At 47.6% G+C, this 20,483-nt stretch overlaps 1 protein-coding gene and 1 long non-coding RNA gene across 3 annotated transcripts in view; one reads left to right on the top strand and one right to left on the bottom strand.

The window, feature by feature from the left end:
- Nucleotides 1-20,483, top strand: part of LOC142605125 (uncharacterized) — a 40,150-nt gene that overhangs the window by 6,387 nt on the left and 13,280 nt on the right. The window contains exons 2-3 of the long non-coding RNA XR_012838876.1: nucleotides 3,855-3,973; nucleotides 10,837-10,910. This is a non-coding gene — a long non-coding RNA (uncharacterized LOC142605125). The remainder of the gene's footprint in view (nucleotides 1-3,854; nucleotides 3,974-10,836; nucleotides 10,911-20,483) is intronic.
- CCR7 (C-C motif chemokine receptor 7) lies at nucleotides 3,977-16,535 on the bottom strand. 2 transcript variants are annotated; one of them, XM_010300165.2, is made up of 3 exons: nucleotides 16,028-16,535; nucleotides 9,722-9,771; nucleotides 3,977-8,026 (listed from the first exon to the last, which is right to left on the bottom strand). In XM_010300165.2, exons 1-3 carry the CDS (start codon nucleotides 16,035-16,037, stop codon nucleotides 6,962-6,964), a joined length of 1,125 nt encoding a protein of 374 aa, XP_010298467.2. In that variant the 5' UTR covers nucleotides 16,038-16,535; the 3' UTR covers nucleotides 3,977-6,961. The 2 variants fall into 2 exon arrangements, with proteins under 2 accessions (XP_010298467.2, XP_075631572.1); XM_075775457.1 differs by lacking the exon at nucleotides 16,028-16,535 and adding an exon at nucleotides 13,076-13,171.

The following is a 20,483-nucleotide window of genomic DNA, read 5'->3' as shown; positions in this document are numbered from 1 at the left end:
GTAACGCAGAGGCTTATCATATAAAGGTCCTCTTGCCATCAGTGGATTCTAGACCATGCTGCTAGTTAATGAAGAAGGAACTAGAATCTGTGGGAGTTCTGATTTTGGTGCGTGCAGATTCTGAATCCTGGAAGGCCTTTTGGACTATTTATTGCGCTGGAAATTTTGGGGCTTTTCCTCTCCTGCAGGAAGATTCTAGACATAAGAATTGGCCTTCAGTCATAGAAATTTCCTAATAAAGCACATAATCACTCAAGAATCAGAGGTTTGTGCAACAGTGGTCATCAGCAAAGAAAAGAAAGTAAATATCTGCTTGATATCTTATTTTAGACAATTGAATTAAAAAACCAAAACAGCAGGAAGGGAAGTTACAGAGTTTCAGTTCCTGCAAACCGAAGATTTGCATGGCTTCAGCAATGACAAATATATAAGTTCATGCTTAGATTGACTCCATTTCTGCCATGCATGTGATAGAGGTGAACTGAAAGTCTCCGTACTTGCTAAAACCTGCATAAGGCTTTTGTAGCGAGCTGTGGCAGGGGCAGGTGGTTGTTTAATACCAAGAAGATTTGACACTTTGCATGGGTAATACTCCTAGTTCTGTGAAGAACTGGGGTCTTACTTGAAGATGAAAGTGAAAAATAACTTTCAATGCAGCTTGAGGATAGGTTAGATAGGTTAGCCGGCTGCTGAGACCTCTGCGTGCATACTTGAAAACTTGCAATTTCTACAAAATCTAAGCACATGAGGTCATCTTTTTTTGTTTGAGGGAGAGAGTGGGAGGGTTCCCATACGTGGTACTAGTAACAGAGCTCGGTACTCTGGTTACTACTTCTGCAAAGTGACGTTTTATTTCTGTTTTAGTGCTTGGGGAAGAAGTGCAGGATTGACTTGAGTCGCTGAGGAGCAGAGCTAGGGATGCGACCTGTATCTTCTAAGTCTTGTCCGAAGTTTTAACCGTTGGATTGGACTGAGCTTCCTTTCTCTTAAATAATGCCGCTGGAAACGTACAAACATTCAGGCTACCTTGGCCACGTATCCTTTGGGTAGAATTGCTCAGTGCCAGCCCGGAGGTTCACACCAGCACAAAGGGGCATTCGAGCAGAAGGCCAGGTGGAGAGCAAATCCTGCTAGGACATCTTTTTTTTTTTCTCTAGTCAGCCACCTTAATTTTTTCATCTTCTTCCATCTTTGTCATTCTTCCCTTTTTGTACTGTGCTTTTAGCTATTTAATACAGATCGCCGCAAGGAATAAACTGCCCATTTTGGGAAGCGTGTCTCACTCAGCAAAACCCTGTTAAGATCCCGTCCCTTTGTGTATCTTTCCTTTTTATGGTCAGCCACATCTGAAGCTAGAGTTATTCATTATGTTACATGTCTGTTCTCTTTTCCCGCCCCCCAAAGCATACTCTCATCACGCCAGGGTCTAGCAGTGCATGGTGCTCCTGTCATTAAATGCAGTATGATGCCATTTATCTACTTATTTTTCCTCATATTCCACCTGCCTGCTCTTGTCTCGTCCTTTGTGCCAGCGGAATGCTCTGAGCTGGTCCTGCCTTCTTCTAATCCATCGAAAGTCTGTGCTTTTTGGTCTGGTCAGGCCCTTTGATCTACTCGCTTTGAGGTCACGAAGCTACTGGTGATGGTACAAACAAGGGGTGGCTGAGGTCTCGGCTGACCTAAGTTTCCCCAGACCCATCTTGCAGCAGCTCAGGAAGGAGGGGAGAGATCCCCTGGCGTGGAGGGAACCCACCACCGGCCGCTTTGAGGGGCGTTGATGCCCCTCGGGGAGGTGGCCCCCAGGCAAGGGCAGCTCTGCTGAGAAGCTGGGGAGGAAGATCGTTGGCCATGCAAGAAGTTCTCCCCCGAGATCTGACACCTCCACCCCTAGAATAGGAGTTTGAGTTATTTTTCCTTGTAAAAGAAGATGTGGGGAGAGGAAACCGTAGCCCACTCTCAGCTATTCTGATTGTAGCAGCATACCACCACCCTTCCTCATCACCCACGTGCATTATTTTTAGGGTTTGTTTGCATCACTTAACTCCAGCTCATTCTTTCTTCGGGTGACAAGGACTTCCCGCCTGCAGCTACGCAGGTGGCACATCAGAAACCACAGCCATGCCTGGAGAAGCTTCCCCTTCACCATTGTATTAATCAGTTCATTCACCAGCAAGTGATGGGAACCAGCGCCCGGGACAGCATGGGGAGGGAGAGGACAAACCAGTGCTCTGAGAGGGATGGGGGCAACTGCATTTAGTGAGGCCTTGTTCCAGTTTACATCCCTCTATTTCCAGTTTTCCTCCCTTTAATTCCAGTTTACCTCCCACCCAGCCCAGATCCATTTGGCACTGAGGGCTTTTAAACCGTGACTTAAAAATACACACATGCACAGATAAAGAACTGCCAGGGAAGGAGGAAGGGTTAGCAGCGATATTTTTTGCAGAGCAACGAGGGATTCTGAGCAACCAAGAGGTTTCCCACAGTGATGTGGAGAAGGGATGGCAGGAACCACCTGGGGTCCACATGACTATGAGTAGGTGGTAGGTGATGTAGTTTATTGCAGACCAGTAACGAGGGCCAGGCTTTTAAAATTGACTTTTAATTGACTTTTTAAAGAAAATTTAAAACTGAGATTGGTCCCAGTCCCTCAGTGTACTGTAAAAGGAAACTTCTTTCTTTGTCTTTCTGGTGAAAGGTAATAAAATAGGTTAAATCCATCCCAGAAATACACTTTCTTTTTTTTTTTTTCCTGTAATAGAAACTGTGTGATTTGGCTGGGATGTTCATGGCCTAAGGTGTGACCTTGGATGGTTGCTTGGTGGGCTGGTTTGAATCGGGGCTGTAAGTTGGAGTCTCTGTTTTCTTAAAATTCAGGAACTCCCATGTTTAAAGGTTTGGCATGTGGTCACCCCTGAGAAGTGCAGGGAATTGCTAAAAGCATAGCACCTTCCTGCAAAGCCTGAGTTCTGTTTTGGGTGCTCTAGTTCAGAGCTCCTGTTTCAGCAGACAGTGTCTCTTACACAAATGAGCCCCTTGGACTCGGGGCAGCTGAAACTTCTGACCTAGCTGCAGTATGTGAGACCTAATGTTTATTTAGGGAGCCTTGAGTTTAGGCTTTTATAGCCTAGAGTTGTATTGTGGTGCTGTGCTCTTGAGATGCTCCTTATCGCTGCTTGAACCTGTGGGCCAGGTGCTGAAACTAGCAGAAAACTCTCTCTCTAGGGAGAAACCGTGAGACGTGCCTTGTTTGGTGAAAGCAGAAATGGTCCTTAGTTTTGGCACTCCAATGTCAAGCTTCTGGTTTTCTTTGAGGTTTCTTTCTCTTTGATTCTGTGGTTGCAATTATAAGATGCTTTTTGTAAAGGATATTGATAGTTCCCATGTGCCTTGAGGCGTAAATTAACTGGGGAAGTCAGGAAGAAATATTCTGTACGCCTAAATGATGCCACGTTGGCTGGTTTGAGTTGCAGAGCTGCATGAGATGGACAGCTCATCTGAATTAGCGTGGCAATTACTGCTCTTACCTGCATGTTGGTGTGCCAGCCACCAGAGCTGTGGTCACTGCTTCTCCCCGTGAGCAATTGGCACAGTAATATGGTATTTCGTTACTGACTTTTAAAATTTTAAGCTGAACAATAAAATGTTACAATATAAAGGCTTTTCACTTATACCTGATGGTGACTTACAGGTGTTTATCCAGGAGTGGAGCAGGGTTAAGGCAGTTGGGTTGATAGTTAAAATAAAGACTACTGCTTCATCTGTTGGATGACTTGTTTCCTATATAATTTATCAACAGATGAAATAAACCAACTTTTTTTCTAATTAATTTATTTTACATGCTTTTCTTCCTGCAGGGCAGTACCAATATAAAGCTAAGTTGATCAACAAACAGCTCTTGACAGGACCAGAAGGGCAGGATACTAATTACTAGAGACGATACATCTTATGGAGGAAACACAATGGAAAAACAAAGGTATTTTTTTATATTGTTATAATTTATTTTCCACAAATGGCAAAATACCATCAGTTTTCAGAGTTTCAGTAGGGAATCTGAAGTTAGGATCTCAGGCCAGTGTTAGCATGATGCATCTAACCAAGTGGCAAATTTGTTCTGTCTGTCAAATTGGGGGGGAAAAAAAAAAGCTATGTACTCTGAAGTCACCGCTGTCTCATTGAGGAGGCACTAGATGCAGCTGTCCCAGGTGATGCTTTTAGTATCTCATCTGGATAGAAGCAGCTGCATATTTTCTTACTTAGAATACATCTAGTCAATAAAAACCTGAAGACTTCTCAGCCCGTAGAAGGGGAATGGCTTTTATCAAACAGGAGACAAGTACGATTGCATGCTTTGGTGAAGCAACTGTCCTTGCTAGAATAAGTTAGGTGAATGTATTTTGCATAAAAAGTTTCAAAGCAGTGTATTTTCAGGGTACATTCATGTACGTATTTAACATTTTCTGTGTAAAGCAGCTTTACATACCTGAATATACATTAAGAATGTATTGTTACTGATGAAGAAAACAAAAAAGACCCTGTGTTATTGGGTATTCCTTGCTCTGGAAAAGTTCTTGTTAGGTGAGTGTCTTGCCTGAGTAAGGACTATAGGAACAAACCAAGAATAAATGACTATTCAGTGTCAGTCATAACCCCCCATTTCATAGGACAGAGAAGCAGCACTTCTGTACACATTACACGGGCATTATAGAAGAAAATGCATTAAACGGTTGGATGGGATTGTACTTCAGCATAGACAGGTAACGCGGAGCAGAATGAGCTTTCTTCCTGAATCCCAGCTCTTGGCAAAATCCCATACCCCAGAGCCAAATGGTTTGTGAAGAAGAATTTATTTAATTATGATGGCAGCCAGCTATATAACTGGCATGTTGTCTGAAAACCAGCTAATTGAATTCTTTTCCTTGGAAGGCTGTTTTCAGTTCTCATGTCTCTAAAGCAATGGGGTTTTTTTTGACCTGTGATCCAGAGCGTTCCCTGTATCACTCCTAATGGATCCACGCATGGTACTGAAAAAGGTATAAATGTCTTTTCAGTAAGCGTGTTTTGCTCTGCGTGGCTCTGTACGTCCACTGAACAGAAAACTGTTCACCTGCCGCTCTGGGGTGTGAGGCTATGCACCTCTGCTGAACCAGCCCCTCCTGCCCCGCTCCGGTTCCTGGCCAAGACCTTCTGCCGTTGATGTCTGGCTTTGGGGATCAGAGCACGCAAATCAATCACAGACGCACAAAAAACTGCAGCAGCTCCTCCCCAGTTGCCGTTCAGATGTCCCACGACAGCAGTTCCCAGGGTGTTCATCTGTCAGCAGGAATCTTCGCTCCGAGTAAATGCACCAACTGGCATTACATTCTGGGCTTCTTTTCAAGGTCTTATTTTACATGACAATAATCTGTTGTTCAGCTGCCGTGTTCCTTTCACGTACGTGACCCTGGCAGTAATCTTCCACACGTGACTGTCCTTTGCATTTAAATCAAACCACAGTGAATGACATCTTTATTAGCGCTGACAGCACGAATGCAAAACAAGTTTTCGATAGCTTATAAGTGAAATATATATCTGTCTCAAAAGCCAGCTGCGAAAGTCCTTCTAGAAAGACGCGTTCATTGGGAAGGGAGAAGAAAACCCACATTCGTGTTTATCTCTTGAGGTCAGCGAGCAGCAGCGCAGAAGGCCCCCACACGTATGTGAAAATCGGCAGACTGCGTTCGCAGCAGATGACAAAGCTAGGTATGAGCAAACTTCAGATGCTGGCGGACTGAAGTGGTTGACCATAGGCACAACTGTATGCTGAATTTGAGTGTTTTGCCTTAAGAAATGCATATGTATTTGCCCTGGGTTTGAATCTTTAAAATTCTGAGGATTCTGGCACCTGTCCACTAAAACACATGCTTTATATCAAGCGAGTGAGTAAACAGTCCCACAGCATGTCAGGAGTAAGGACGGTACTGGGACAGGCTGGATGGCTGGGTGATAAAAATGTATTTTAAGCACCTGGCAGGATTGATGCAGAAGTATCTGTTTCTTAACCAATGTCTTTCCAAATTTAAGCTATTTGGAGCTTGCAACTAACTTTTTCCTTGTGCAAAAAGCTTGAATCTAGGCTGTGCTAGCTATCCCTGCATCAGCCTTGAGCAGGCAGATGCCCTTTCAGAAGCTAAAGGAGACTTTAATTCCAGAGTGGAGCAGCATTTCTAAAGAATTCAAGTCGATATCGGGATGCAGTAACTTGTGCTCCTTAGGACGCGCCTTCTTTATTGGTGAAACACCAGCTATCATTGTTACAGGCAGCAGCGAGGTGCAATTTGTATTTTGCCTAGCAAAGGTAAGAGTTGCCACAACAATATACAAAGTTATAGAAATTATGTATATGATATGTCTGGATTTGATATTAGTTATGGAAATTTCTCACGGGGAAAGGCAGAGCAGAGAGGTGTGTGCTAGGAAACTTCATTGCTGTTTAGTCTTGGAGACTGAGTCAGTGCAGCAGGGATCATATTTTTGTGGATATGGAAGAGCAAGAGAAGTCTTGTTAAAAGCAACGTTCAAAGCAAGGATGATGCTCTTGGAAGTTTAGCTCTAAACCAAGCAATTCTGTTGCACAAATGTCTGTCTCTCTGGGTGTTTGTTTCTTTAAAGGAAACTGTTCTACTCTGAGCATTTCTTATTTTGATAGGAAAGACTAAACTAAAGGTGAAGTGGCATGATAAATTCTAGACTCACCGGTCTCCCTCTCCCTTGTTTTGCTATTAGTCACAGCTTTACTGAAGTCTCTCCATCCACGGGAGTGTTGGCTAGCAGTGCTAGGTGCCTGAAACATGGGGAGGCTCCTGGTTTTCCTCTTGCAGCTGCCTTTCCTGCAGTAGTGGCAGGTCTCGCTCTACCAGTAGTTCAGAATAGAAGAAGTGTACAAAACTGCTCCACCTTGGTCAAAGCCTGTGTGGAGCTCAGCTCATGGGGAGAAGGTGGTGGTTGTCTCTGTCTCCATGGCAAAGGAAAATCTCTTGCTCTCACGGCAGGTGGACAACTGCCAGAGGCGCTCCTGGCTCAGGCAGCCCAGCTCCTTCAGAAGCTTGAAGAGGTCGTTGCGGAACTTGACACCGATGAAGGCGTAGAGGAAGGGATTGAGGCAGCATCGGAAGCAGGCTAGAGTGTAGGTCACGTCATCCGCCACGTCGAGCTTCTTGCTCTCCTCGCACGAGCTGGTGTGGTTGAAGGCTGAGATGGTCTTGGCCAGCATGACACCGTTGTAGGGCAGCTGGAAGACAATGAAGACAATTACCACAGCAATGATGACCTTGATGGCTTTATTCTTCTCAAAGTTGCGGGCCTGGAGTAATGTTTTGATGATGATGAGGTAGCAGACAGACATGACTACTAGGGGAAATAAGAAGCCGAAAACCATTTGGGACACTTTGATGCCAGCATTGAAAGTCTGCAAGTCATTAGCGATGATGGAACAACGGGGCTGGCTGTTGGAGTTATTTACACCACTGTGAACCAGCTCAGGGATTGAGAGGATGAAGGCCAGGACCCAAATGAGGATGCATGTGACTTTGCTAATGAATATCATCCGGGGACGGAAGCGGTGGGCCGAGGCAGCCTGGACAATGGCAAAGTATCTGTCGATGCTGATGGACAGGAGGAGCAGCATCCCACTGAAGAAACTCATTTTGCAGATGCAATAGACGGCTTTGCAGGCAAACTCCCCAAAAAGCCAGTGTATGGCTGCGCTTGTGGCCCAAAAGGGAAGGGTCAGCAGGAAGAGGATGTCTGCCAGAGCCAGGTTCAGCAAATAGATGTCTGTCATGGTCTTCAGCCTCTTGAAGTAGATGTAGGTGAGCATCACCAGCCCGTTCCCCAGCAGCCCCGTGAAGCAGATGAGGGAGTACATGGCTGGGAGGAAGGCGGCACGGAAGTTCCGGACTTCTTCCTTCTCGCACAGGATCTCAAACATGGTGTAGTCGATGGTGGTGTTGGAGTCATAGTCATCGGTGACGTTGTTCCCGGCACAGAGCTAGAACAGGGAAGAAGAGTGTTTGGGAGGAGGTACTGTGCCCCTCCGTGGCCGTGTCGGGAAGGGAGCCTGGTGCTGGCCGGTGAAGCAGGCTGTACTGCCCGGCCCCAGAGAAGTCCCAGGGACTTCCCGAGCATTGGCTCATGCCAACATCGTGAACAGAGTTGGCAAGGTCTCGTGGCTGAAAACGTTTCCCATAAGTATGTGGGGTTTGGGGGTTTTTTGGGGCTCAGGGTGGGAATTCCACAAGGAACGTTTAGGGCTCAGCCAAAGTAACACCTGCGAACTCTGAAACGCATGGCTGCTTTCCAGAATGGTTCAGGACCCACGTACAGCTGTATGTACATAGTCAGCTGTCAGGTAAAATGGGAAAAATAATACATCCTTCAGCCCTCTCCTTCCCTCAGCAGGGATAACATTTCCTCTTGACTGACTGTACTCGTTAGGCATTTTCTAACTCCAGTATCCCCTCCCTTCTCCCATCTGAGATGCTCCTGTTGCTCGTGCCCCCTTCTCACTCGTGGCAGCGCTAGCAGCGGGCGGCAGCGGTTGTGTCTGTGCCGGTGTCCTCCTGGGCTTCCCGGTCCTGCTGCCGCCCCGTCCCCCCCCGCAGCGAGGGGTGAGCAGCAAAGGGCTCCGTGGGAAGATGAAGCCGTAGCCTCCCTGGGCTCTTTTCTCTGCTAAATTAATAGAGGTGTCAATGAGACTGGGAGGAAACACAGCCAGTAAAGCAGGAAGCTGTTACTGTGCTGGCATGGACACGTTGCCGGTGTCTCATTCAGGCCCCTGCCCCTGATTTAGGTTCTGATTATTCTTGTTTCATCTTCCTACACTGCCATAACCTACAGGGCAGAGTGAGCTTGTGGTATCTGTGCCCTGCTTTCTTGTGACTTATTAGTCTCCAGTACCTTCTCTCCATTGCACGGAGATGAAAGGTTTCCCCTGGATACCTTTGCTTGTTATCACTGAATATCTTAGCGCGCGCTCTCCATCTCAGGCACGCTTGGCTTTCACCACATCCTGCCTGCTATCTGGAGGCATGTCACCAGAAGTGAAAGGGAAAAGAAACAGGGTGCAAAACTCTCCCTGCTGTGCTGGGCCTCTCGGTGAGCCTGAGCTGGGGGCCATGGCATGGCTGAGGCCGCTCTTGTGGTTGCGGGAGCGTGAGCAGTTCAGGAGTAGGTCACGGTACGGCTCGGTGCTTTGGGTTCTCCTTCCCGCTTCAGATTTACTCTGAGCAGGAACAGGTGGAGGAAGATGCTGAACTCGTCCTCCCTGGGCATGTCTTCTCTCCAAGCCCAGCACTTGGAGCAGCTATTTGCAAAGAGCACGAGCTGGCTCCTCACCAGCACTTGGTGTGGGATGCTCTTGTCTTAACTGAAAATGCTCCCTTGGTGCTAGAAGGGGACTTGGTTCTAACAGTCCAGGTCATCTTAAAATAGCAGTGTATGTCATTGTTTCTGTTCTCTCTTTGCTCTTGTTCCTTTTGTTTGTTTTGCCTCTGGCCTCTAGCACCTCTGTGCCCTCTCACCGCCCGCCTCGGGCGTGCTGGATCCTTGGTGCGAGCAGCCGTGGCCCACGCATCTCTGCAGGGCTGTGGGTGGCTGCTCTTCGCCCGTGAAAGTTGTCGAGATCTTTCTTTACCCACAACACAAATGCAGTGGGATTTCAACAATGTTGTTTTTAAGATCTTACCTGAAAAATTAGAGGAAGGCTGAAAACAAGGGTGACCTTTAACTGCTTGCCTGTAGAAGAAGGAGACGCTGTGTTAGTGTTAGCAGTTAGGAGGGGGTTTCCACATGATGCTCGCTTTGAAAAAGCAGTGGTAACTTACTTGACCATGGCATTCTCAACCCTGCAAAGCTCACCACAGCTGGGTAACTGAAAACCCGATGAAAACATTAACAGGATAACCCAGGGTCACGTAGCAAGTTACTGTCAGAGCACAGATTAAATCTGAGGAGTCTGGCCCCTTGTCTGTACAGGCCGATAGCTAAGGGCAGTGAGCTCGTGCATGGTGTACCCATTTTTATTTTATACATTTGATTTTGTTTTCCTGCAGTCAGCAGCCCGTCTCCTGTGCCCTGCTCTGGGCTGTGAGGGTGTAGCATACTGAACCCATGTAAAACCATACAGCTGTGAGCACAATAAATTTGGCCCAGCTGTTCCCCGACAGTGCCGTGGCTGGACTGCAGAACAGGAAAGCTCTGCTCCCTGCAGGATGCACATAACCGAAGCTGGCTGAGATTTATTGCTTGTCTCCTAAATGTCAGAGTTGGCTTCTGCTGCCTTTGGATGTGGAGATACAGGATGCTGACAGCTGGGAGGAAAAATTAAATTCAGGGCCAGATGCGATAATGATGAGAGCAATCTCAGACAAACAGTTCTTCCTGCTGTGGTTAATAGAGGCACAGAAGCCAGTGAAAGCTTTGTCTTCACTATTTAAAGCACACAACATCGTCTCCCCCAGGCAGTTCTAAGTGAGAGCTGGCCAAGCTAGAAGGTGATCTGGCAACTGTGAGGAAGCCCCCAACTCTGCTCTGAGGGAGGGTTGGCATCAGCTCTTTGGAGCATCACGCTGCTCACCCTGGGATGTCTCTCTAGGCACTGGCTAGTTCCCTGCGCCGCAGCCCTTCGCTTCCCTGCTGATTACCTGGTCCAAGGCTGGGGCAGGGGCAGAGGCTTCCAGCTGCCTGTTCTAGGGAGTATGACTTTCTCCTCATGACCTGTTCATTGATAAATTTGACTAATGCCTTTGGCTCTTGTCCTTAGCAGTCTGTTCTACGCTGCTCTGTTCTGTTTCCTCGCAGAGTCCATTCGCACCCTTCCCTCCTCCTGTTCAGGTATTGCACTGGACCAGGATGATGAACTTCCACTACTTCAGGTAACTGCGACTGTTGTGGCAGTATCCGCACTTTGTCACATGCAATATTGTTAATAACAGAAATACTTCGGTATCTGTGATTGGAGATGCTTGTTTATATGTGATGTGTGGGTGAGAGATCCTCAGCCACATGTGAAAATACTTGTACTTATCTCCAGAGCCTGTATGTGAGCTTCCTGCTATGACTTGTAGAAATTTGTGCCTTGCCTTCCCTCTTTTCATCTCTTATACTCTTATATGTAGCTGGGTCCTTAGTTACGTCCATACACCCCTCACCTTCTCTGAATCCTCCTGGGGGGGATCTGAAAAGTGCAAAAGCGCATCATAGTGCAGTTTAGTCAGGGATGGAGTATGCCAAGGCTGGATTTGAGGGATAAGGGGGGGAAGCATGGCTAAACGCTTCCGTCTGTGTTTTCGGTATGCCCCACGACTTTCACTCTGACCAGTCCCAGACTGCAGGAAGAGGTTTGGTGTGCATCTGCTGCAGCCATCTCCCTCCTTCAAGCTGCTGATCTAACTTTTGCATACAGGACATAAATGGAAAGCCCAAAGCACTTAACCCAGTAGGTTTAAGCAAGCCTAGAATTCAGTTGCCCTCCCTGCCTGGGACATGGGCATGGGGTGCCTGACCTCTGCAAACCTCCCCCCCGCTGCCAGCCTTTAGAGTCTTTAGTCTTCTGTTCCACTTTCTCTGTAGCACCTGGAGTTGGTGCTTTTGATGGATAATAATTACTGCTGCTGGTCCGTCTCATCCACGTTGGGCAGGGGCTGAGGTCTCGAAGGCAATTCACTTCCTAGAAGGTGTATAAAAGGAGGCAGGGGAGAGGAGGCACCAACCCCAATCCATCAGTGCCTCGCTCTTGGCATTGCCTGGTTTGCATTTTTCAGTCGTCCCATGCCAAGGACACTTTGCTGCCTGGTGCCAGGCTGGTGGTGCAGCAGCATGGCTGGGCACTGCCCCTGGCATGGGACCATCTTCCCCTGCTGCTTCTGCATCTCCCCTCAAGCACCAGCCCAGCCCCTGTTGAATCTGAAAAGTCAGGAGTGCGCAGCCCTGGCAAGTTGCTGATCTTTTTTTTTTTTTTCCTTATCACATTATGAAGTGCCTAACGAAATAGTGACTGATAAAGTGACTCAACTAACGATCCTGAGACAGGTCAGTTATGTATCATTCCTTTGAAGATCATCTCACTTTTTTTTTCCTTCTCAGTTGCTGTTTCAGGTGTCTTAAATGTCAAATGATTTTTTTTTCAAAATGTAAAAAAAAAAAGCTTGCGCTGTTTCTTCCTCTCATTCTGTGCCCCCACCTCAGCTTACACATTTGCGAAGGCATAACCAGAGAGGCGATGCGGCCCCGTGGTCCTCCCGCACGAGGTTGTTGCCTGAGTCCCTGTGTCACCAGTTTCAGGCAGACTGGGAGAAACGTGCTTCTCCCTGCAGCGCTCTGAGGGGTCCAGGGCAGCGCGGGGGAGCAGAAACAGATGAGTTGCAGAGAGGAAATGAGACGTGCTCTGGAGTTTAATAGGCAATTTTAGGTAGCTTTCTTTACTTTTCATTTTTTTTTTTTCCTCTGGCAGTTCTCTGTTGTGGGTATTTTCCTAAAGTTTTGTTCCTCAAAATATTAAGAAAAAAAAACCCCTCTCAAAAGTCCCCACAGTTGAACTAGAAACCTCACTTATAAAAAGAAAACACAAACTCATTACAGCAAATGAGTCAGACTTGTCGTAAAGCCCCATGTCAGCCCCCACGTCCCTCAGCTGGTGCTGCACTGCTTTGCTGCACGTTCCTGTCCTGGGAAAACGGGGAAAGGAAAATTACTCCACGCCAATGACAGCGGGAAGAGATCTGCTCTCTGCTGCTGATGGCAGGGTGCAGGGGAGAGGGAACAGCAGCCCATCACTTTGGAACATCTTCCCCCATAGAGTAAGCCCAAGGGGTGGGATTCATCCCACTGAACTCTAGCCCTTGACATCTGGTTAGTTGTTTAGGCTCCCTCGATAGCAAAGGGAAACACAGGGGTGCTTTTAAGGCATGGTTCAGCTGCCGTGGGGTGGGCATCTGGGGTGCGGTTCATTCCATGCTGCAGCAGAAGGGTTGGCGAAGTTGGACAGATGAATCCCAGCCAGTTTATCTGAATCTCCCTCAGCATCAGCAACCAATCTTACCTCAGATAAAAGAAGCTGTAGTAGCAGTGCATCCCCCAGGTATGCCCAGAAAAGCTTCTGACAGTAAGAGATATTTGGTAGCAGAAAGGAGGAGAGAGGAGCAGAGCCACAGCCGTGCAGGATGGTTAAAACTGGACAAGCACCATCCTGCAGAATGAAGCTCTGGGTCATTCTGCCCGAGCGGGTCGGGCTCCAACCGGGGCCAGCGCGGAGCAGCAGCTGCTCACTGCTGCCGAGGAGTGCGCCGAGTGAACAGCAAGAGTCGGGAATGCTTTAGGGAGTAGTGGAAAGCCGAGCAAACCTGCTGTGGCTAAACCCTCCCGCTGTAACACTATTTTTCTATTGGCAAGAACTGCAAAGCAAAAGTTTCAGTCTTGAGCACCTTAGCACATGTGTAGGCAGTGAGTAACGTACTGTTTGTATCTCGAAACGTACTGGTTTCTAGTGCCTCATCGTCATCTGTATAGTAGGCTCTTGGGGAAAGAACCAGATATTTCTGAGAAAAAATTAATCATACATAAATGATATACTGACTATTGGCAGTTAACAGTTTAGGGCTGTTCTCCCCCCTCTTTCCCCTCGACTTCTCACAACTGGCAGAGGAAGGATACCATCATTTCAGGAGTGAACAGACCCAGTGATACCAAGTCATACTCTTATTTCATGTGTTCATAGATCTGTTACAGAAGAAAGTTAATAATTATCTGCCTCCACCCTTTTTAGGAAACTGTGAATCAAAAGAAAAGATAAGCAGAGATAAGCAAGTTAAGAATGAATCTTTTAAGTGAGCCAATTGTGTTTCCTACATAACTGCTTTTTAGAATAAAGCAATAATGCTGTGCATCCGAAGTGCTATGAAATATTTCTTTTGGAATATTCTTCTGAAATATAATAGTAGGACAAAAAACCCCCAGACCCAAAGCAGGAAAATTGTCATACTCTTTTCATCAGGTTCTCACTAATTCTTTCTTTTTCCTGTCATAGTTAACCTTTACCAATTAGCTAAACTCAGAGTAACAGCCGTTCCCGCCAAATACTGAACCCCCTACAATGTGCCCGCGTGATATTGCGGAGGCCAAATATTTAAGTGAGATAAGACTGATGGGTGGTGGAGAGACCCAGCTGGGTGATGTGTTGGTTGGGACGCAGGGATTCCAAAATTCAGGGATTTTTCTAAGCCGTTGCTGCAAGGAGGCATCCGTGAGAACATCCTTCCCTGCTTCTGCCCGGTGGGTCCTATGGCACCCAGGACCTCCAGCCTGCACCCCTGGAGCACCCCGCACCCCCGGCTGCTCGTCCCCATTGTCACTGCAGAGAGACCCCGAGCTCCCCCTTCCTAATTCAGAGCAGGGTTCAGCACCAGCTGCACCGTACATGGCTTCACGTTCAGACCCTGCCCGTGGAAACCTGTCTGCTTAATCCAGACATCACCACAGACCTTTCAAGAGGAAAAAATCCCTGCCTGGGAAACGACGACTAGTTTGGGGGCTGAAACAGCGGACAAAGATAGAAGCAGCAGTCACTTTCCCGGCTGTACCAGACTAGCTCTCTGGGTGAGAGAGATGGCAAAAAGTTGCATGAGCCACTTTAAGTTTTTGCATCTTAATTTCTTCAAAAAAGGAGAGGGCAGTAGTCCCCCTTCTTGTGCTACAGCCTAAGGCACCTGTAGTGAATTGGGCGCTCAAATCTCAGTGTTTTCACAGATTATCTCGAGTTCTGTCTGCAGCGCTTCACACAGGACACCTACAACTCCCAGCCCAGGGAAATCACTCCCTTCCCAGTTAATGTAAAGCTTTGATTTGAAAATGTCAGAGCAAAAAGGCCGTGACCCCTCCCATTTCATCCTGCTGGACCACCCCTGGAACAGGGCTTTCCTGGGATGAACGCTGTGGATACGGTCCCATCCCTCTCCCCACCCTTATTTCAGCTCTGACCGTGCTCCCCGGCATGGAGAAGTATTGGTTGTGTTCTAAACCCAGTTTGGTTAATCTGGTTATAAACTAACTTACCCACCCGAGCTATTCCATTTGTCCCTCTTCCCTGCACCCCCCCCTCCCCAGTCACACGGGGATTAGTGTTTGCAAATATTTGAGCAGAAAAAAAACCCCCAAAACAACAAAAAAAACAAGTGAAAAAGGAATAAATCATGCGGTCTCAGAGGAACAAAGAGCCTGCATATTATCTGCCACATCTCCGACCCACAGCACCGTTCCCCTCCTGTGGCCGCCCACCTACTCAAGCTCCTAGAAGTAGGTGCCCGCGGAGCACTGGGTGCGAAACAACAGCAAATGGCAAAAAGACTTTGAAACTTTCAGCAAGAAACAGGAACAAATTGTCATCGTGCCAAAGCAGAGAGGCTTCTCTCACTTAACTTGCTCTTTTCTGCGTGTTTCGGGATGGGGTGATCCGTGGGAATCCCGACCCGTCCGAGTGCCCTCGCCCAGGGCTGGTCCAGCTCCGAGCCAACGCAAACCCGTAAGTTTTGCAGCAAAGTTTTGTTGCTGCAGTGAAGATATCCATTAATAGAAACAGTTTGCATAAGACTGGACAGATTTAGCCAACAAACTCAGATATGTTTGGTCGTAATTCCTTGGTTTATTCACTGAATTAAAATATTACCAAGGAGGTAGTATTATCCCTATTTTTATTTATTTTTTTTTTAAGAACATGGAAGAAGAGATACAAATTATGAGAACTCATTTGCTACGGGACAGAATAGCTCCTGAAATCCCCTCCAAGCCTATTTTTTCTGTTTCTGAAGTAACTGATTTGAGTTTTTTTTAATATTGCGCCTTTTTTTTTTTTTTTTTTAGTAATTATGAGGAGATGAAAGCCTTTTACATTGTTCAAGTACTCTGTTAACAGTGCTTCGTCCGCGTGTCATAGGGCATGAATTTGGGCATTATTAATAAAGCTGAAGAGAGAGCCAGAGGCTGCAGAACAGGTACTCACCACCATCCATGGTCTTGTTTCAATCAGAGATGAAGTCACAAGCTTAGCAAAAGCATCGCATGTTCCAGCGCAGCCTCAACGCGCAGCAGCTCCTGCCAGAGACCCTCTTTGGGAAATTGTCTTTTTATACTTCCTGTACCTCTTGAGGCGTTGCTGACATTTAGAACAGCCTCCTCCTCTTATCAGGGCAGGAAAGTTGTTCTGTGTGCCATGCTGCCTTCAGGCACTCGGGGGGTTCAGGTGCTTCCTCAGCATCTGCAGCCGATCGCTGCTCACACACAATTTATACCCAGACCCTGTAAAGTGAAGTGGGTTCAGCTTTTGCGCTGACACGTGAGAAATTGTGGTGAAGGGACAAGAGGGAAGAGTCTCTTTTCTTGTTATCTCCTCTCCACAGCAGATCCTGCTTCATCTGCCAGAGCATCCCCCCAGAACCCAGTGCTGTGGGAAACGGGGAAGATCCCGTCTCCTCCGCCAGACCCTTCCTGGGGAAGGTGTTCGACTACCACGTGACAAATCTCAGTGTGCAGTTCTGCCAGCGGCCAGCATCCCTTTGCCCTTCCACACGCTCACAGCATCCTCTCTAAATTATCAGCAGCTCAAGCAAGTAATTGGACTTCCCCCCGCTCTTTCTGCTTTTGGGTGTTTGCTGAATATCAGCATGCCCCATCTTCCTCAAAAGGTTTTGCGCTTTTTGCAGTCCCATGCCTTCCCCACCATCGCGTTACTGCAGGAGTTTCAGACGTCAGGACGCAGCCCTGGGAGGTTCCGCAGCACTCTCAGCTCTGGTCCCTGCCTTGACAGGGAGTTGCTTCATCCCGTCCTCTTCCTGGACGGATCAGCTTCAAGAGGAATCGGTGGCTTTTGTTTAGTGGCTGTCCAAGGTCCCCTGCTCTTGGAACAGACTCCTCCAACAGGTAGAAGCATCATCAGCTCCTCCTTCCAAGGTGACTCAAGGCGTTCGCTTTGGCACCTTGCGGTCTGCATCTTCTCGCAAGATGTCAAAGCTGTCACTGCAGCCAGGACAGATGGAAAAATAAAGCGTCACGGGATGTATCCTAGACAAAGCTCACCACCCCTGACAGGTTCAAAAGCACCTGGCGCTTTGGGGCTTACCCTGGGTTACACACGCAGGTAACCTGCTCCGGAGGAGCTGGAACTGCTCAGGATGGACCCGAACCAGCCAGGTCACTGAGCAGGGGACTTCCAGCCAGAAAGGCCTGGCTCATGGGAGAGAGATACAGCAACGCAGGCAATGCTTGTGTGCCTGGGAGACACCTAGGAAGGCACTATTCTACTTCAGCAAATTGAAATAAAGGAAAACTTGTCCTACCTATGATGCATTTAGGCTAATTTAGAGATAATCCATTACTCTGCATCAGACAAATAACCATGTAATTAAATAGCTATTATAAAAGGCAACTGTGCCAGACAGCCACTGTCTGGCTCTAATGAATCACTCTCCTTTTCAGAGTAATCAGTGTCTTAATTATCTGACCATTATATGGGATACGTATGACAAGGAGCAGATAAGCTGCACTAAATGAGTCCATCGGTTACGTCAGCACCAGCACCTCATATAACCCTCCGAGGCAGAATCCAGCTCGCTGCAAGTGCCTTCAGCCAGCACCCGAGCTGAAATCATTTGGTGAAGGATGCCTTTCCTACGCATTAAAACACCATGACCACCGAATGTCCGGTAGCTCTCGGGAAAAGTAAACACTTCTCCCTGCTGGGGAGAGCCGACTCGTTTCCCCTCTAGCATAGTTCAGCGCTGGAAAACCTGAAGATTTTGTGTCATTAAAAAAAAAAACAAAACACCCTACAGTGGGATGTTTCTGTTAAAATTATTTTAAGAGAATGTAACAGTTAACCACAGCCGAAACGAGACTTCAGTAGAATTTGAGTACAATTAAGAATCTGATGCTAAAACTACCGATCGCTTGCTGCCTTTAACACCGATGTGGAGCCCGATGCTTTGCTCCCTAGCTCTCTCCAGCCCAAAGTAAATATACCTGAAGCCGAGGAGCCCGCAGATGGTCTCAGATCCCATGTAAATACCCGGCCGCAGCGTCAGACCCCCTCAGACATTGTGCCAGCCCAGCTGCCACTTCAAAACCCTCTCAGTGGGTCCCGATCCCATCCCGGGGTACGTAATGTGCAGGATGCCGGATCCCCACATCCTCACCCAAAGTCAGGGCCTTGAACACTTATCAGTGTTTTTATCTGGCTTCACAGAAGGTGACCTGCCCTTTCGTTAGCACACATCTCCGGCTTTTCAGCACGCTTGCTTTTGACTTATCTCGGTAGGCATGTGCAGTTCACATCTCTGCGGCTCTATTTATTGCTCTATTTTCCTTTGTTCATCAATTATCCAAGCAGGTAACGCTGCCTTTGAGAGCATTATCTTTTAACCACTTCCGCCGAGCAGGACTAGAGATGAAAGCCTTCTCTTAGGTACAGGCAGAATACTTAGAAATGGTGGGTGTAAAGCCTTTAAACATAGTCACGGTGCTGTCGGTGGGGGTGAGGGTATGTAGAGCTCAGCACCGTCGCCTAGATCTCCTCGGTCCCCATGCTGCTACTCGCAGCGTCCCCGTGAATCCATCCCCAGGTCCGGGGTGGCTGAACCCAAAGATGACAAGAGAAAGGAGGCGGGCAGGAGGTTTGCAGTTTTTCTGACATACTGCCAAGCTTTAGCTTCAGAGTTTTGGTACATGCCAAGTTCTCTGTTGTCAGAGCCAATTCAAGCAAAATGTTTTCCTTAAAAAAGAATGGGAATATTTTAAAATAAACAATTTACTACATCGTTATGACACTGAGTCTTCTTGTACAATCACATTTTGTACTTAGGGAGCTCTCCAAACATTTATTAAAGCTTTGCTTAATTTGATTGTGTATATTTGCAGACTATTCCATGCCTTTGTGATTCTGTCTCTCTGACATATTCCCTTTCACACGTGTGCTCCATGAGCTATGTTTTACAGCAATGCGACCCTGCACGAGCAAACATACCGCACTGCTCAGCTCTAGGCCTGATCTATGCCCAAGAAAGCCACGCTGTGCTGTTTGCTCAGTAGGACGCAGTTCAATTTAAATTATCTGTAAAAAAAAATAATAATCAAGTTACCAGGTATTTTCAGTCTTACGTTAGAGCCTAGATTACTCTGCTCACCTCCACTGCAAGAGTGGAAATCAGTGATTAACGTTTGCTGCCCAGGTCGCAGTGCTAGAGCTGGATGGTAGTTGTGCATCTAGGAATTCTCAAAAGAAAGTGCAGCTCCCACAGGAAGTTCTCTCAGAAAGAAAGATTTCAGTTCACATTGGTTCCACTTGAACCGAAACATTGAATTTGCTGAACTGAATTGAAACATAATCTTGAGTTGATCTGACATTAAATTGCAGCTCATTCAGCAATGCAATATCTCATGGCAGTGCAGTTTCTGTGTTTCACACCTATGCCTCGCGTGTAAAATCCGCAGGCTGTCCTTCAGCTCGGACGTCCCTCTGCGGGAAGGATCCCAGTGCCTCAGGAGCCGGTGTCTGGCCGCGCACGGGCTGTACGATCTTAGAAAGCAGAACCCATAAGGCTCGACTGCACTTTAGCAAGTCGGAATTCATTCTGAGAAAAGCACAGCACAAGATGTTTTTACATCCTGAATGCAAAGCCTTCCTCTATTTCCCACTAATTTTGCTTTAAGCAAATTGAGATGAAAACAGACTTTGAAACATCAGTTTCTCAGCAGCTGGAGAGTCCACGCAGCTGCAGCCAACGCTGCCCGTGGCTGCACGAGAACCCCCCGCGCGGCGCGGGGCGAGCAGTTTCGGGAAGGCAAACTGACAGTACTGTTAGCCCAGCTTCAGGCTGAGCACTGAAGGCGGTTTTGCAGGCAAGTAAACGCATCGGAGTTCAAATCCAGGTATCATAGGGCCCTTGCGATCTGCTGACCCGTCCTTCTTGTCCCCTGCACCCTGCCACAGGACAAGCCCCGACGAAGGAAACCCCAGCTACGTCCCCCCCCCGCCCTCACCTCTCCTCTTCTGCTCTTTCGCTGACCTAAGCCACCAGCGAGGGTTTCTCCCCGTCGCTGTAGGAAGTCAGGGTCACCCAAACAGAAGCGCTGGTGAGTTAAGGGTGAACCTTCCCCAACTGCCCACTTCCCAGTAACGTCCCTCTTACGTCAAGGAGGGACCCTGACGTCTCTCCTGCTGTCATGCTGTGCCCGGCAATGCCAAACCGAGATACCCGGGATCTCCCACATCCCGTTTTGCCCTCTGCCCAAACACCCCTCTCGGCTCTCGAGCTACCGAGGTGGCATTTGGGATGACGCGGGGAAGTTTGTGTTGAAGTCAGTAGGTTTTTCTCTGGAGGGGGCATTGACACAATGCACAATGTTTTCTCAAGCAAACGAAATAGCAGAAGTGAAATTGTCAGTAAATTCCTGACATTAAGAGT

The sequence above is a fragment of the Balearica regulorum genome, chromosome 24 (genome assembly GCF_011004875.1).
Source record: "Balearica regulorum gibbericeps isolate bBalReg1 chromosome 24, bBalReg1.pri, whole genome shotgun sequence".
Lineage (NCBI taxonomy): Eukaryota > Metazoa > Chordata > Aves > Gruiformes > Gruidae > Balearica > Balearica regulorum.
Note: the sequence above shows the minus strand (reverse complement) of the source record. Positions and strands in the feature narration are given on the sequence as shown.

What these genes read in the sequence shown, in the direction of transcription:
- CCR7 (XM_010300165.2), bottom strand. An exon ending in GCCTTCCTCTAATTTTTCAG is followed by an intron (nt 8,027 to 9,721) that starts GTAAGATCTTAA and finishes TCCCTGTTCTAG; the next exon opens with CTCTGTGCCGGGAACAACGT.